At 39.2% G+C, this 14,885-nt stretch overlaps 1 protein-coding gene across 2 annotated transcripts in view; it reads right to left on the bottom strand.

Annotated features, from left to right (window-relative positions):
- Positions 1-6,579: 6,579 nt before the first annotated feature.
- LOC107591987 (PR domain zinc finger protein 1-like) overlaps positions 6,580-14,885 on the bottom strand; it is a 12,660-nt gene continuing 4,354 nt past the window's right edge. The window contains exons 3-7 of one of the 2 annotated variants that reach the window (XM_016281304.1): positions 13,956-14,075; positions 12,310-12,559; positions 9,184-10,070; positions 8,971-9,099; positions 6,580-8,573 (exon numbers count right to left, since the gene is read on the bottom strand). In XM_016281304.1, coding sequence (XP_016136790.1) covers positions 8,043-8,573; positions 8,971-9,099; positions 9,184-10,070; positions 12,310-12,559; positions 13,956-14,075 — 1,917 coding nt within the window. In that variant the 3' untranslated portion in view covers positions 6,580-8,042. Of the gene's footprint in view, positions 8,574-8,970; positions 9,100-9,183; positions 10,071-12,309; positions 12,560-12,761; positions 13,138-13,955; positions 14,076-14,885 lie in introns of those variants that run through there. The other variant, XM_016281305.1, reaches the window with a different exon arrangement.

Here is a 14,885-nt window from a genome sequence, read left to right as displayed (position 1 = left end):
GCATAATATGGAGATTTACTTGTAAATATTAATATGCATTTCTATAGACCTGGCTGATTTTACAATATCATTTGGCAGCCCCTGAAATGGGTCGTATTGACAGTACCTGAGCGGTTGAAGAATAGGCTCATTCAAAGACGTGCATTTACTGCTTGGACGGAGCAAGAACACCTAAAATGCATGTGTAGATTCAGTCGAGTGATAAAGTTTACCCTCTTCAACTTAATGCTGTTGAACTGAATTTATGGAGCAAACTATTTGCTAAAATAACTATAACATTTACAGCACCGCTGGCTGAAATAAGCGTGCGGTTCTGTCCATCAGATGCGCGTGAAAGCTGCATGTGTTACTATAACAAACACTGCGTATTTTCTTTCAGAATCATCATTGGCTGGTAGAAATACAAAAATAGGTTACATAACAGTTTTTACTAAAAAATGAAGATAAGGTAAAGGTGTGAATAATTACATTTTAGACACATTGTCAGTAATTTCACTTAAAAAAAATAAAGCCCTAGGAGAACTGTTGTGCGTCTTTGATCAACACACCGCGGTGTTTCATTAATGAATCCACGTTTTTAAACGAATCGAGAGAATCAATGATTCAGTGAACCATTCATAAAGGTGGCAACTTGCTTCGTTTCTGAATGAATCAGCTGTTTGAACGAATCGATTGAATGAATGATTGAATGACTCACTGACTTAAGACAGGTATTTGCCACCACCTACTGGCGCTTTTGGTTGTATATAGAGTTTTTTATAAAAAAAAAATATATATTTCACTATTTATTTGTATTTTTGTATTTTTAATTAAAATATTTCTATCTAAAGCTACTTATATTTCAGCTACTTTTCTGTAATGTCTATTCAGTGTTTTTTTTTCTAAATGAACACCATGATAACTATTATCTTTAATAATAACTTTATCTTTAATCGACACACGATGTGAATGTTAATTAATTAATCTCTCTTAATTGGTACATTAAGTAATTAATGAGATTTTTTTCAAATAATCACTTGACAGCCAATCACTTGACCACCCAGCCCCCTGTGTATTTCGCACCCTGACTGTATGCTTACTACATTAAAAGAATCGTACTGTGCAATGTAGGCCTAGGTGTTCTACGCAACACAACCCAAACCTTCCTACATAGCGATACCATCCTTTGACCTGTAGATTGCGCTAATTCACCAAAAATGTGAAAGCCTAGTAGTTGAATCTCTGAACTGAATTTGTGGTGTATCAACGATCTACGCTGTCAAGTGGATTTCTTAAGAAACCGATCTTGGACCTGAAAAAAATAACATCAGTCATTGATATTATATTATATTCGTATCAAAGAGCAACAATTAGCGTATAGCCTAATTATATAATATGTACGTAATTATACAACAGACAATGCATAAAATATGAAAGTGATTATACAACCAGCAGTCAAATACAATGATCTTACACACACCTATGGCTACTCATGTGTATTCAAACACAGAGTTGAGGTGGTACTTTTTCAGCAGTTATAGATTGAATTCAGTTTCTGGTTTCAGGTGTAACTGAAATAAATTCTATAGTACTGACAGGGCTTGTTTGTTGAATAACGCCCATCGATCTGAACCACAAAAGAAGAACATTTAAACAACAATAATGTTGAAAAAATTAACTAGTTAAATGATAATAACTGCAAGTCCACTGAATTAGGTATTGCTCTGACTAGAAGCATCATAATAACCTATAGCCTACATTCAGACTGAGGTGAAATCAAAGCAATGCTCTTATGCCAAGTCAAACTTTCTTACTTGATATTACACTCATTTGATAAGGATTGTAATATCAAGGAAGGAAGTTGCTCTAAATTAACTTTGATTTGGCACAAGAGGCGCTGCTTTGAGTCTAAATGTATTATTTCAGACGGACACTTTTCCTTTACGGCACTCACCCAGCCAACATTTGAATGTGGGGCCCATATGGGTATGAACTGGGCTGAAAAATGGGCCCCATAAAGGATTGTCCGCGGGTTCCATAATGGCCCCATGTCAATTGCCCACATGGATTTCATATAGGATTGCACTTGTCACAAGGTGGCACCCAATTGGACAACATGCACGAGGCCCATCTCGGTTCCAGCTTTAACTTGATAATTATTGTAAGTCTGTCTAAAATGCTAAACGTATAAATAAACACTTGATGTGTTTAAATATGAGTCGTGTTTTTCCGTAGATCATATGCTATAGTTCACCATCATCATCTGCTCACACTTCTGTCACTTGAAACTCTCATGACTTTGAGATATGATGGAAAATGCCCTGCTCTTTTCCATTCAATAAAGTGCATTGTGATCGCTGGCTGTTAAACTCAATTGCAAAAACAAAACAAGTTATTTTTTTAAATGATATAATTTAAATAAATAAATACATACATAAATTTCTATTTTCTAAAACATTTTAGCACATAGTAGGTAAAACGATCCTGTATCTAGGACATGACGTGAGCCAGGACTACCACTGGCACCCCTCAAAAACAGGTGCATGATGCCCCGAAACAGAAATGGAAATTGAAATCGGAAATGGCTTTATTGGTACTGTCATACTTGCAATCAGTTACTTTTTTTTCTTGCCCTGTTCATATGAGAAAAGAGCATGCTGCTTCCTATTTTACTGTTTTGTCACACAGACTTCAGTCAGAAAAGCCCATGTTTTCTTCAAGGTCCATTAAAAAATCAATTCTATAATAGTAAATGACACGGCCAGTTGAGAAACATGACATGACTGTTGTGCCAGTTAGTCACGAAAATTTGATTGGCAAAAGGAGTGTATGAACATTTGAACTAGTTGATGACTAATCTGATGTGAGAAAAACAGAACGATGTTGCCCATTTGACATACCAGGGCATGTCCAGACCTTTAAAAAAATAAAAATCAAATAAATGTCATGCAGGCATGCTTATTGTTTCATGGTCCACTTATTAAAAATTCCTGGTCACACCACATATTACTAACATTATCATCATCATTTCTAAAGATGAAGGCAGCTGTATTAAAAGCGTACACAGATGCACAGAAATGTTTGTTATGTGGAAGTCTTGTTACAAGGTAAAACTCTTTCTCTGGAAAAGAAGGAGGGGCATGTGTGAATTTTTGTTGTTGTTTGTGTATACCTGGTCTGGGAGTCGTATCCAGTCTTCATAGGATCAGCCGTTTTGGCCACTGTGAATGAGATTTATGCTAGTTTTGATGAGATGCAACAGTCAGAAGGTGCTGCTGATCAAGTGCCACTTGCAATACTTGAAATAAAAATAAATAAATGAAATAAAATAAAATAACATTAAAGTGAATTTAAATTTCAAAATAAAATAAATTTAGATAAATAAAATAATATACAAATGTTAATGGGATACATTTAAATTTAGCAAATGTGTTTTATTGTTCTATAAAGTATTTTTTTTTATTTTTTACATAGTGGCAAGGAAAATGTGATTGTGAAAGTACCCACTCACACTTGTTGAAGTACTTTGTTGTTTTGCATGCTGAGGAAGAATAGAAACAGAAAAAAAACATTTGTAGTTGTAGAGGTGAGGCATCAAACTGAAATACACCAGGATGATACATTATGGCACACAAATTCTTGATCTTGTTTGTGCATTTGAGTGCGTCCAGTTGTACAAAGCTGATCAGATTACACAGAAGGAAACAAATCCTTGTACTACCTAAAAGAAAAAGAAAGTAGAAAGGTCAGTTATGCTGATTGCCTGTCAGTCATTCCACCCTTTTAATGTTGCTGTAAACAAAACAGGTTAGGCAGACAATCCATGCACAGTTATCTGGAAGTAAACCTGTGGTCTTTTTGATACAAATTAGGTGTGAAACATTTCTAGTGAAATAGGAAAAGGAACGTGTAACCATATGAAATATTTACAGTGAAATTCTGGTTTTATCTCAGCCATACAGTTGATTTAGTTAGAAGTGAGGCACATTATCTAACGTGTCATCAGCTTTTTACTGTGCAACTGTGTGCATATTTGGAATTCACTTGAGACTTTTAATCATGCTTGGGTTTTTGAGTCAGAGCTGAAGAAGAAAAAGCGAAAATGCATTAAAGCATTAAACTGACTGTTGACTAGATTACATGCAATATTTACATTTATTCATGACAACAGTCTCTCCTGCCTTTTGGACACTCACCCACACATGTATTAGTAATGTGACCTGCTAGTTTCTGTCATTTTTTTCTTTTGTCTTACCTTTTTTGGGGGGTATGTTGGGGGGGTGATATCAGACATTTGATGTGTAACATGTGTAACTATATTTAAAAACACAAAGTGGGGGATCAGGACCCAAATCAAATACTGTCTAAAAGAAAGTTGGAAGCATTTTTAGAAAAAAATTCAATTTGTTAACATCTTAATTATACAAACTGAAATGTTAATAAATAATTAAATAAATAGATATAGAAAATAACATTAACCTAGATTAATAAATACTTTAAAAGTATGGTTCATTGTTAGTTAATGATAGCCAATGCATTTACTAATATTTACATGAACAAATTGAATCTTATTGTAAAATATTACCAAGTAATGTATTAAAATTTCCACTGGATTGCTCTTAAAAGGCTTCCAATGATGTAAGATCTGACAGAGCAGGATTTCTGTCGCCTTGGTCCTGACTCCTGTGTGATAAATCATCATTGAATGTTGCTTTTCCAGACCTGTTGGGTTCGCTGGAAAAGATGGTGCCAGTTGTACTTTCAATTTTCTTGTAGTCACAGATACATAATGACTGCAGTTCAAAGTGATTTATGGATAAGACAAGAAAGAAGTCAAATGGAAAGCAGCCAATCTGGCCAATAGCCCGTGAATGTTGTCATTAGTATTCAAATTACACAAGTCTTTCTGTAAGTAGGCAGTTAATTACATTAATATAGCATAATAACATCAAACGGATGTGTAAAATCAGTTTTTAACACAATATTATTTTTTTTTAGGTGAACTAGTCCTTGAAGGCTTATAGTAGGTCAACTACGAAACCAGTTATCTTTGATGTGCTTTTTAAAATTGTTTCGCCCCAATTGAAACATATTACATTTTAAAACCTTTCCACATGTTAGCAATCATACATCACATTTCTTTACCTAATAAGCACAGGATTAAAGCCATGTTAACATGAATTAAATGGAAAAAAACTGATTGTTTTCTAGGTTTCATATACATTTTCCCTTAGAATAAAAAAGATAGGATTTGCTTTAAACCCAGTTCCATTTAGAAATTGCTAGGAAATTTCACAAATAATTACAAAGAAACTGCAAGTAAAACATTGAATTAAATTTGAATTTTTTTTAAGTAGAAAGACTGAAATGGTGTAAAATGTTGTCGAATAATCTCTAACTTTACAGTGTACTCAATACACTTATCAACTAATTCTTGAACAAAATGAACATAAATATTGCATGCCATCAAGGTTATGTACATTCTTGAGATAACAACACTATGTTTTATGCATTTAAACTACTTTTGGCCCAGTGCTGCGCTGGCCACTGTTGACAGGAACTAAGCTTCTGGGTTTCAGAGAATGACTTACTAGCAATTACTGAATGCATGAAGTTTTAAGGGAAGGCAGGAAGGCAATGCAAGTACTCTGAACATGTCACACACACACACACACACACACACACACACACACACACACACACACACACTCCTCATGTCATTTACAGCAAGTCAAGTTCCACTCTTTCTTTCTTTCTCTGTGGTGTTTTCACATGCTTCTCTCTGTTTCTTTCTCCTTTCTGCCATAAAAGGGCCTTTTGCAACTTCTAACATGTATTCAAAGCGGTGGTTTGACATGCTGTCAATGACAGATGTAGTTTTTCTCTCACTTGTTGTCTGTCGTTCTCTCACACATACCCTGCTGAGGTGTGTTTGTTCTGGTCTGAGGTGTGTGTGGCGTGGGGCTCTCCCTTCATGTGTGCACCCTTGAGGGGAGAAGAGGGGAGGCTGTGACAAAAGGAAACAGATAAGTGTTGCACTCAGAGAGGACAGAGAAGCCGTGAGGCATTACTTACTGTAACTGCTTTGTCTTCCGTTCCTGACATTTATGAAGATCATACCAGTTTTACCTGCTTATAGAGACTAGAAGAGCGGTTTGGTAAAAGTACAGGTCAGCATTGTGCGGGAATGGTGACTGAGCGCGATGTAAACTGCCAGACAAGTTACTCAAATCAGTGCTTTGCTTCATATTAACCTCCAGTTTCACAAATAGAAGAACTGTGTTACTTTTACAAAGTTATATAATTGCAAGTGGCTAGTTCAACAAAATTTGCCATGTTTTTTTTTTGGAGCGGTGCAAACCATCATTTAAATGTTTCAGAAAGTCCACATTTAACTTGAACTGATGTCAAAGTTTCTCCAGCAATAAAAACAAGAGTTATTGTTATCATATTTTATTATATAATAGCTAAGAGAAGTTCGTTTGAAACCAAAACTATGTTTTTACTGTAAATTCCACTGTAAAGTAAGAGTAGGTAAAGGTTGAAGGTGATTTTTTTTCATGTCAAAATGAAAAACAGCGTTGCATGTGATGGTGGGCATTTTTGATCAGTCCTAGCTGATGAGCAACAATTTCAGTTCCTCTACTTTCTAGAAATACGACCACAGAGATCAACTTTTGTGTGGGACTTTCAAACGAATAAGCCTGATAGGTGTTGTATGAGTGTGTGGGTGTGAAAACTTGATTCTATTGACATAGAAATGTCATTAACACCATAAGACAGAAAGAGCGTGGTCTTAGACAAGTAATGTTTAATGTGCTACATTATAAAAGTTTGTCAAAAATAGGTTCTCACATATAAAGTATCAACATCTTTTGGACTGAGTCAAAAATAAACTGGGATAACAAAAGAACTGTACAAAAAGTCACTAAGTAATGGAACAGTCTTGTTTCTAAACCCTGCTTTAGCTAACAATCAAATATCCTGCACTTGGATCTAGTTCCTGCTTTTTCCAGTGCTAAAAATAAATTAAAACAGCATAAAATATGAACCTAACAATTTAACTTCTTAGTATGAGGTACTGTTGTGTCTGTAATTCTGTAGTCTATTAAAAAAGTATCGCAATCTTCATGATTGGCAAAATCAGTTCCAGCTACATTGATTTGATCATTTTCATAGTGCTAACAATACTTGTTTGGATTAAAGAGACAACAGTAAACACTGGTAGACACAACCAAGTAACAATAAAACTGAGAAAACAAAGAATATTTCTCTTATTTTAAATATAAAATTAAAAGTGAGGCATGTTCTCTTTCCAATGCCAAAAGGGTTTGTTGAAGAGAAAACTAAAAATTGACTTCTGCTATATTATCCTTAGAAGCTACAGTGAAGCATCCCTTGAAAAGACACTGACAGTACATTTTTATATCTTTTCATGAAGGATCACATCCAGAATTAGTTTTAACACCAGGTAAAATCATACACGCATACTCATACTGTACACATTCGCACCCACAATGAATGGAATGGACAGGAAAATCCAGTCCTTTTGGGACTGTCACATAGTGTCCATAGTGGGATTAACACATTATTCCTGAGAATCCCAGTATTTAAAAAAAGGACTAAAGAAGAAGTTAAACAAACATTAAGTCATACATAAAAAACAGAAGTACACATATAAACAAGTATTTTATACAGTGCTCAAATGAGAAAAATCTCAACAATAATAAATTAAGACAAACTCACACAAATAGACGGTCACATCGGTTTAAAAACCAGATGAAGTATGAGGACATTATAATCTCATCTTCATTCTATAACAGGTCAGAGGGTAGAAGTGCAATCATTTGACACAATCTTCAAGTCTTTGGAAACACTATTTGTTTGGTGCGGCTTTCATTGGCTTGGTTTATGCATCTTCTCTCTAATTTATCCCTCAAACTACCAGAGAATAGAGGATTTTTGGTGTCAACTAGGGAATGCTCTGTGCATAGATAGCAAATTTTGGGGTTTCTGGAAGACCTGAACAAGCTATATGTCATCCTTTCAACATTGTCCCTCATCTACTCCTCTTCAGTCTTTATAGAGGGCCGGTGGCTGAAGTGTACCACGCTGGCTCTCTCTTGGTGATGACCCACGGCGGTTACCCCATGAGGTACTGCAGCAACAGCCTTGAGGAATCCAATGTCCTCCTCCCCCTCGCCGTTTTCCAAACTTCTAGCCAACCACTTTTCCAAGGTAGCGTCCACCTGAGCCTCTCCAGCACTCTCAGGCAGAGCCTCGGCCTCCTGACTGGCATCAAAGCGCTCTACCATCTCTGCTGCACGCTTCAGCTCTGGGATTTCAGGACGGGCGGTGGGGCAGAAACCGGAACGCTGATGGAGGTTCAGTGAGAAGCGATGGATGAAGCCCCTAGTGCAGGCTTGGCAGAAGTGGGGCCGGTCACGAGAGCTGTGTAGCCGACGGTGGAGTTTGAGGTGAATGTACTGGGTGAACTTCACCCCACACAGCTTACACTGATATGGCTTCTCCCCAGAGTGCAAGCGTAGGTGGGTTTTCAGGTTGCTGGTGCTGCTGAAGCGTTTGTGGCACACCTGTAGACATTCAAAGAGAACATTAAAAGATCCTACAATTCAAAAGCAAACAAGAGGCAGCAGACAACAAGACTGGAAGACAGCGTCTCTGCTGCCTTACATAATTGCCTCGTTGTTGCTTTGGTATGCAGACAGCGAGCCAGACGTGTTTTTTCACTAAAGGACTGTATTTATTTTCAGTGGTCAAGATGAATGAGTAGCACAGGCTGACGCCACTGTCACACCCTCTCTAGTTACTGTACAACAAAGCGTTTCTCTTAAAGGAAACAGGAGTGACAAGGTAAAGGTTCTGTCAGAGATAAGCAATGTTGTGTGTGTGCGTCATCGCATTTTAACAGAGTATAGCTGTCATCTGATGTCCTTTATCTTGAGTTTCTTTCATAGCATACACACTCACCTGGCACTCATGTGGTTTCTCTCCTGTGTGGACCAAGTGATGTTTCTGTAGGTGGGCGAGTTGGGTGAAACTCTTTTTGCACAAGTTGCACTGGAATGGCCTCTCTCCACTGTGGACCCTCAAGTGCACCTTTAAAATGAACGCACAGTCTTCAGTCTTATTCAGGTAATTCCATATACTTCAAAAACAAGACTCAATACACAGTCTACTCACTTTGAGGTTGGACAGCTGACCAAAGGTCTTGAGACAGACGTTGCAGTCATACTTGATTTTGCCGTTCTGCTTCTTGAGCGGGAACGGGAGAGACTTGTACCCAGGTGCCGGTGGAGAGGACGAGGATGAAGGTGACATGCTCTTGGGTGTAGCCAGGCTGAGGTTGATGGCCTCTTCGCATTCAGAGAGAGGCTTCTGGAACATTTGCTGAGGGGATTGCTTTGGCTGAGGGGAGAGTTCGGGTGTTGCAGGGGCTCCTCGAGGTGGAGTATTTGGGATTCTTTCCTTCAGACCTACATGAAGTGGGGTAGGGTAGGGCAGTGTGACTGGTAACAGATCTTGCTGGGGTATGGAAGGGTAGGGCAAGCCATCACAACCCAGGAATCCATTGTACCGGAGACCCCCTTTTGAAGGCAACATGGAAGGGAAGGGAGGGGAGTATGGAGGCAAGAGCAGATGTGAATAATGAGGGTTGTATGGTGGTAATAAGGGATATGGAGCTTGCAGGGGTCTAGGTGAGGGCAATGAAGGGTATGAGATCAGACCTTCTCGATGACCATAGAAGCCATGTAAGTGGAGCGGAAGGTCTTGCGGTGGGGACAGAGTGGGATATGGGTGAATGCTTCTGTTCATCTCTTTCTGGTTGAGATGTGGAGAATGGACAGGCTCTGGTGAAGCAGCTTCGTGGATCTTCTTGCTGAAATCCACAACTTGTTCATCTGGTGTGTCAGGTGGCGTGTCCCTCTCAATAAACTCTACGTCAATCTTTTCGTCCACCTCATCTTCCTGTCCCTCACTGTGAAGTTTGTGTGGGCTCGGGGGCTGTTTAGGGTAGTAGGTGTACTGAGGTAGGGGCTGCTTCTGATACTCAATATCAGGTATGTACTCTGGAGAAAGAGAGAGAGAGAGAGAAGGTCACACAGTGCAAGGTGAACTGTGAACGCTGACAGACTGCAAAGGTGAGAACCCAAGTATGAAACTTGTGAGTGAAGTCTTGAGACTTGTTCAACAAATCTTCTATCACTGAAATTGACTGAGCAGGTCAGAGTCTTCGCAGAGCAACATCGGCCATGTCTGTATGCCATACACCTACTCATAACCTTTCTCCTCAAATGCTCACTTATGGTAAATGGCAGCTCTTTCAGTTCAAAGCTGACAGGCAGAAGATATCTGACTGGTTTCTGTTTGACAAAGAGATAGTACTGCTTTCACGCAGCACCTAGATTACAACCATGTGGGTGTTCGCAGTGTGGGTGTATGTATGTTTGCGAGGTGGAGGGGCATATGTATGTATCGGAAGAAAGGAGCCTCATCTGACGGTGACACTTCTTACTCAGAAACTACTCTGACTCACCATAACAGCAGATGTCCTCAACCATGGGAAAAATCCTACGATACCACTTCAGCACATACTGTTACTTACTGTTATACAGGGAATCGAGATAAGGTCAAATTATTACTGTCCTTTCACTCTAGAGATTGTAAAAAGAAAGCCACAACAGCTAGCTTCTTTCAGTAAACTTTGCGGTGACTCAGACAAAACCTGCTAAATCATGGAGAGTGGTACAAGTGGCTCAACTGTGTCACACAGCAGTGGGAAGATTACACAAACACATTATAACCCTTGCGGTCAAAGCTTAGTTCCTCAAACCTGATGTAAACCAATTTGGTGCAACATTTACAGGCATCGTCTAGGCATTTCCTAACTACCGCGAGGAAAGTGAAAATGGATATTTGAAACTCTGAAGAGCACAACAGCACAAAACATAATGCAACTTACAAACATTAAATAATACGTTTCCAAATTCTAAATTCTAAACGATGGAGGAATACAGATGAACAGAAACAACGGGCATTTACTATGTTTTAAGTTAGACTAAATATCAGCATACATATTCTAAGAAATAATCAATATTTATGCCAAAGTCCATAAAAAATTGCAATGATGTAATATAACGCTTTCTACAACTGAAAATACAGATTTCTTTAAACCTCACACAGGAAGTAGAACATGTTAAAGCAGACTGAATGATACAAAATGAAAAAAGTGGCTCTAAAAAGGCTAATGTGCTGACTTTCTAAAGAGGGATATTTAATAATCGGGTGTACTGTAATTATTCAGTGAAAGCATCACCGGTGAGAAGAGTGTATGTGTCGACATGACTCAGGTAATGGTCCTTACCAACAGCACACACAAAATGAACACGGACATACATACATTCTGAGGAGTGAATAAGACAGGAAATAGCACAGTGTTGGTGTGAGATTGAATCAATGTGACATAGGGAGTATCGCATGACATCTCCTTAGACAGAAAATCCAGACGGTCCATCATTTTGTCAAACATACACACGCTCACAGACTGTACACAGTTTAATTTACAGTCACTTTCATTGCTTACCATCTCTAAAGTGTCAAATGACATTTAAAGAATCAAAGTGTAAGTGTGTGTGTGTGTGTGTGTGTGTGTGTGTGTGTGTGTGTGTGTGTGTGTGTGTGTGTGTGTGTGTGTGTGTGTGTGTGTGTGTGTGTGTGTGTGTGTGTGTAGTGTTTCATTATATATTAGATCAAAATGATTACATAATGTTTTTTTTTAGAACAGACTTATCAATGAATAAAAGCCTGGTACCACTTTAACTGTGTGATGAATGCTGCTGTTGGTGACATAATATCATAATTGTCAAACCTATACAAGATGCTGCCACAAAAAAAAACAAAAAAACCCAACATCCTCCCTTATATAAACTGTATATAAGGTATCAGCACAACCAATGTACACAAAAGAACAGAGGGTGTCCACTATTTACTGATCTCTTAGAATAAACATATTAAAAAGTCACCTGATTCAGAAATAGAGGAAAGGATAGAGACCGGTACAGAATAAACACGGTCTTGGGTGAGAGTGCACAGGAGGGGCAAAATACAAAGGTAGCTGAGGTGACTAATAATTCCATAGTTTCAAGAAAGCCAGAGAGAAGGCAATAAAGATATAAAATGAAAAGGAATAGAAGTCAAAGGGAAAAAAAAGAAAAAAAATCACACTATCTACATAAAAACCAACATTTTATCCAGTTTTCCCCTCCCCAGTGCCAAATAATGTGGGATAATCCGGAGCCCATGACTCACTTGGCTTTAGGCTGTCTGGTTGCTCTTGCTGGCCGCACAGTCTCTGGGAGAACTCCGGACTGTACCACACCAACAGCTCCTGCTTGGGCTCCACGGGCCGGATGGTGTAGAAGAAGATCTCCTGGCCGTTTTGACAGGCCACCAGGTTCTGTTCGGCCAGCGAACGTGCTGGGTTGACGTACCGCATCCAGTTGCTGCGGTGGACATCGTAGCCATCAATGAAGTGGTGTAAGTGGCCACCACTGTAGATCTGGATGGATAGAAAGGAAACCGCGTTAATGCTTCCTGCTAGTCTGCAGCAAATAGATTAACAATTAAACATTACAACTTTAAAAATTTTATTTAAAAAAAAAATCTTAAATTCGGTTAACATTTTTGTTTACATTAATTTCATTGAAAATATGTAAATATGTAAAAAAAAAAAAAAAAGATTGTTACAAATGATTCTTCACCTCTGCCATGAACAGAACGCTCTTCAAACTGCTGTTTATATAAACTCCTCTGTGTCTTCTAACCTGTGACAGTGTGTGTGTGTGTGTGTGTGTGTGTGTGGCTCGTCCCGCAGAAGATGTGCGACTAACTTTGTGTGTCAATGATGTCAAGCTCTTTATAAAGCACTGGGTGTCAAAACGATCTACACATGCTGCTAGTCACACGCATTTCTCCGCCCCTTTCTCCTCCCACTTTCATTCTCATTTGTATGTGGGGGAATTCACTGCCGAGACGTGCCAGGGCATGCTAGCTCCCCTATCTCTGACACTCCTTTTACCAGTTACACCCTTGAAGACTCATAAACACAAACACACTTTCACCCACACGAACAGCCTTAATTTTTACATCCGTCCACCTGCCTTTGGTCACGTGACATGCTGTGTCATTTCATTGCTTTATGGCAACAGGAAGTCAGTATGGATTTACAGGAAACGGAGAAAGGAAAGAACAGCTCAGACTAGGAAAACCCACAGTGACACACACAAATGTGTGCATGTGCACACACGCTCAAAGATGCTTGTGCGTGTGTACATGTATGCCCTTACGTGCACGCTGCCACACATATAAACACAAACACACACATAGATATATCTAGTGCACTTGGCAGGGAGATAAAGAGACTGAAGTTCACTTGCATGCTGATATGAAAACAGAACTGTAAGAACTGAAAAGAAAGTGATTGTGTGTGTGCGTCTGCCACTTTGTCTCTGTCTGTGCAGGAATCCCGACTTCTCTAAAACCTGGCCACAAACCAGAGACTTGCGCTATCCTTTGCGTTTTTGATGAAAGGTTTCGAAATAGTTATACTTGGTAACTTCTGCTGAGTAAACCATTATATGAGAACAAAGCAGGAATCTACAACAAACAGGATAAGATCTGGGTTTTCCAAGTAAGCTCCTGAGTGTTCAGCAAACTAAGCATAATAGACATAACTACACTGAGTGCATGTGTGCATCTGAACATATGCAAGTATTTGAAAGAAAGACAATCGTGTTGAAGAAGCCAGTGCATATTTGGATGTATTCAAGCATGAATGAATATGCTTCCGGCTCCTTTCTGCTAAAATTCTGAAGAAAGTCAGTCATGACCGGTTTGGCAGCTTTTCACTCAATAGAACTGGTGTCCCTGAAAGATTACATCAACAAGTCACTTACCCTCCAAAAATATTTCCTGTTGGTCTGAAGGGGCACATTTTCTTTGGTGTAAATGAGTCCTTGAAGAGGTCCGAATCGCGTACCTTGAGGTATGTACTCTTTGCTGAAAACGCCAGCCACCTGCAAGAATGAAGAGCGGCACTTGTGAACCAACTTAGTCAGGGGAGGAATTCAAATAAATTATTATTGATCTGTCTATTTTGAACAAGAAACTGCATTGCACGAGTTCAGCGAGGCGTGCTTGGTTGGTGAGCGTCACAGGTGACCTAAGGTAGCACACTAACCTCGCAGGTTAACGAGCTAAGTAAATAGACTTATACTTTTCCTGCTCTACTTGGATCCTGACCTAGAAACATACAGCTGTCCTCAATAACGCCTGACCCCATTGACCATGCTGGCAAAAGTTGTGTGGTATTGACAAACAATCATGTCTGAGGTCCTAAAAAGACAAAAAAGGAAAGCAGAGGGGAAACAGAAGACAAAGTGGAGCAGGTGGTCCACTCTCAATCCTCTGTAGAAACCAGAAACTATGCCTGTAAATAGGTCACACTATGGCGTGGGGGTCAGTGGCCCCATTTTTACCATCAAGCCACTCCTGCACTTCTTGAACTATTACGATAAGTTCACATGCTACAATTTTAGATCGAAAGTCCACTTACAGCAACATTATGATGGTTGAAAACAGAAAACAGGGTTGGGAGGCACAGTTATTGGCTGGAGATGAGAGCTGCGGTGACAGTAGAATTGTGCATCGTTAGCGTTGCGTGACTAATTGGTAAGACTTTAGTGATTAACTGCTCAGAATAGGTTTAGGGAGTAAGAGGAGGGGGGTAGGGGGGTGAGTGTCACCCTTTGACAAGACCAACGGCACCATGCTGCCCCAACACACACACTGAAGCACTCAACCCTCCATCCAAACAAGACTCCCCC

This window comes from Sinocyclocheilus grahami, unplaced genomic scaffold, assembly GCF_001515645.1.
Source record: "Sinocyclocheilus grahami isolate Dianchi unplaced genomic scaffold, SAMN03320097.WGS_v1.1 scaffold149.1, whole genome shotgun sequence".
Lineage (NCBI taxonomy): Eukaryota > Metazoa > Chordata > Actinopteri > Cypriniformes > Cyprinidae > Sinocyclocheilus > Sinocyclocheilus grahami.
The sequence above is the reverse complement of the archived record's forward strand: the minus strand, read 5'-3'. Positions and strand labels throughout refer to the sequence as shown.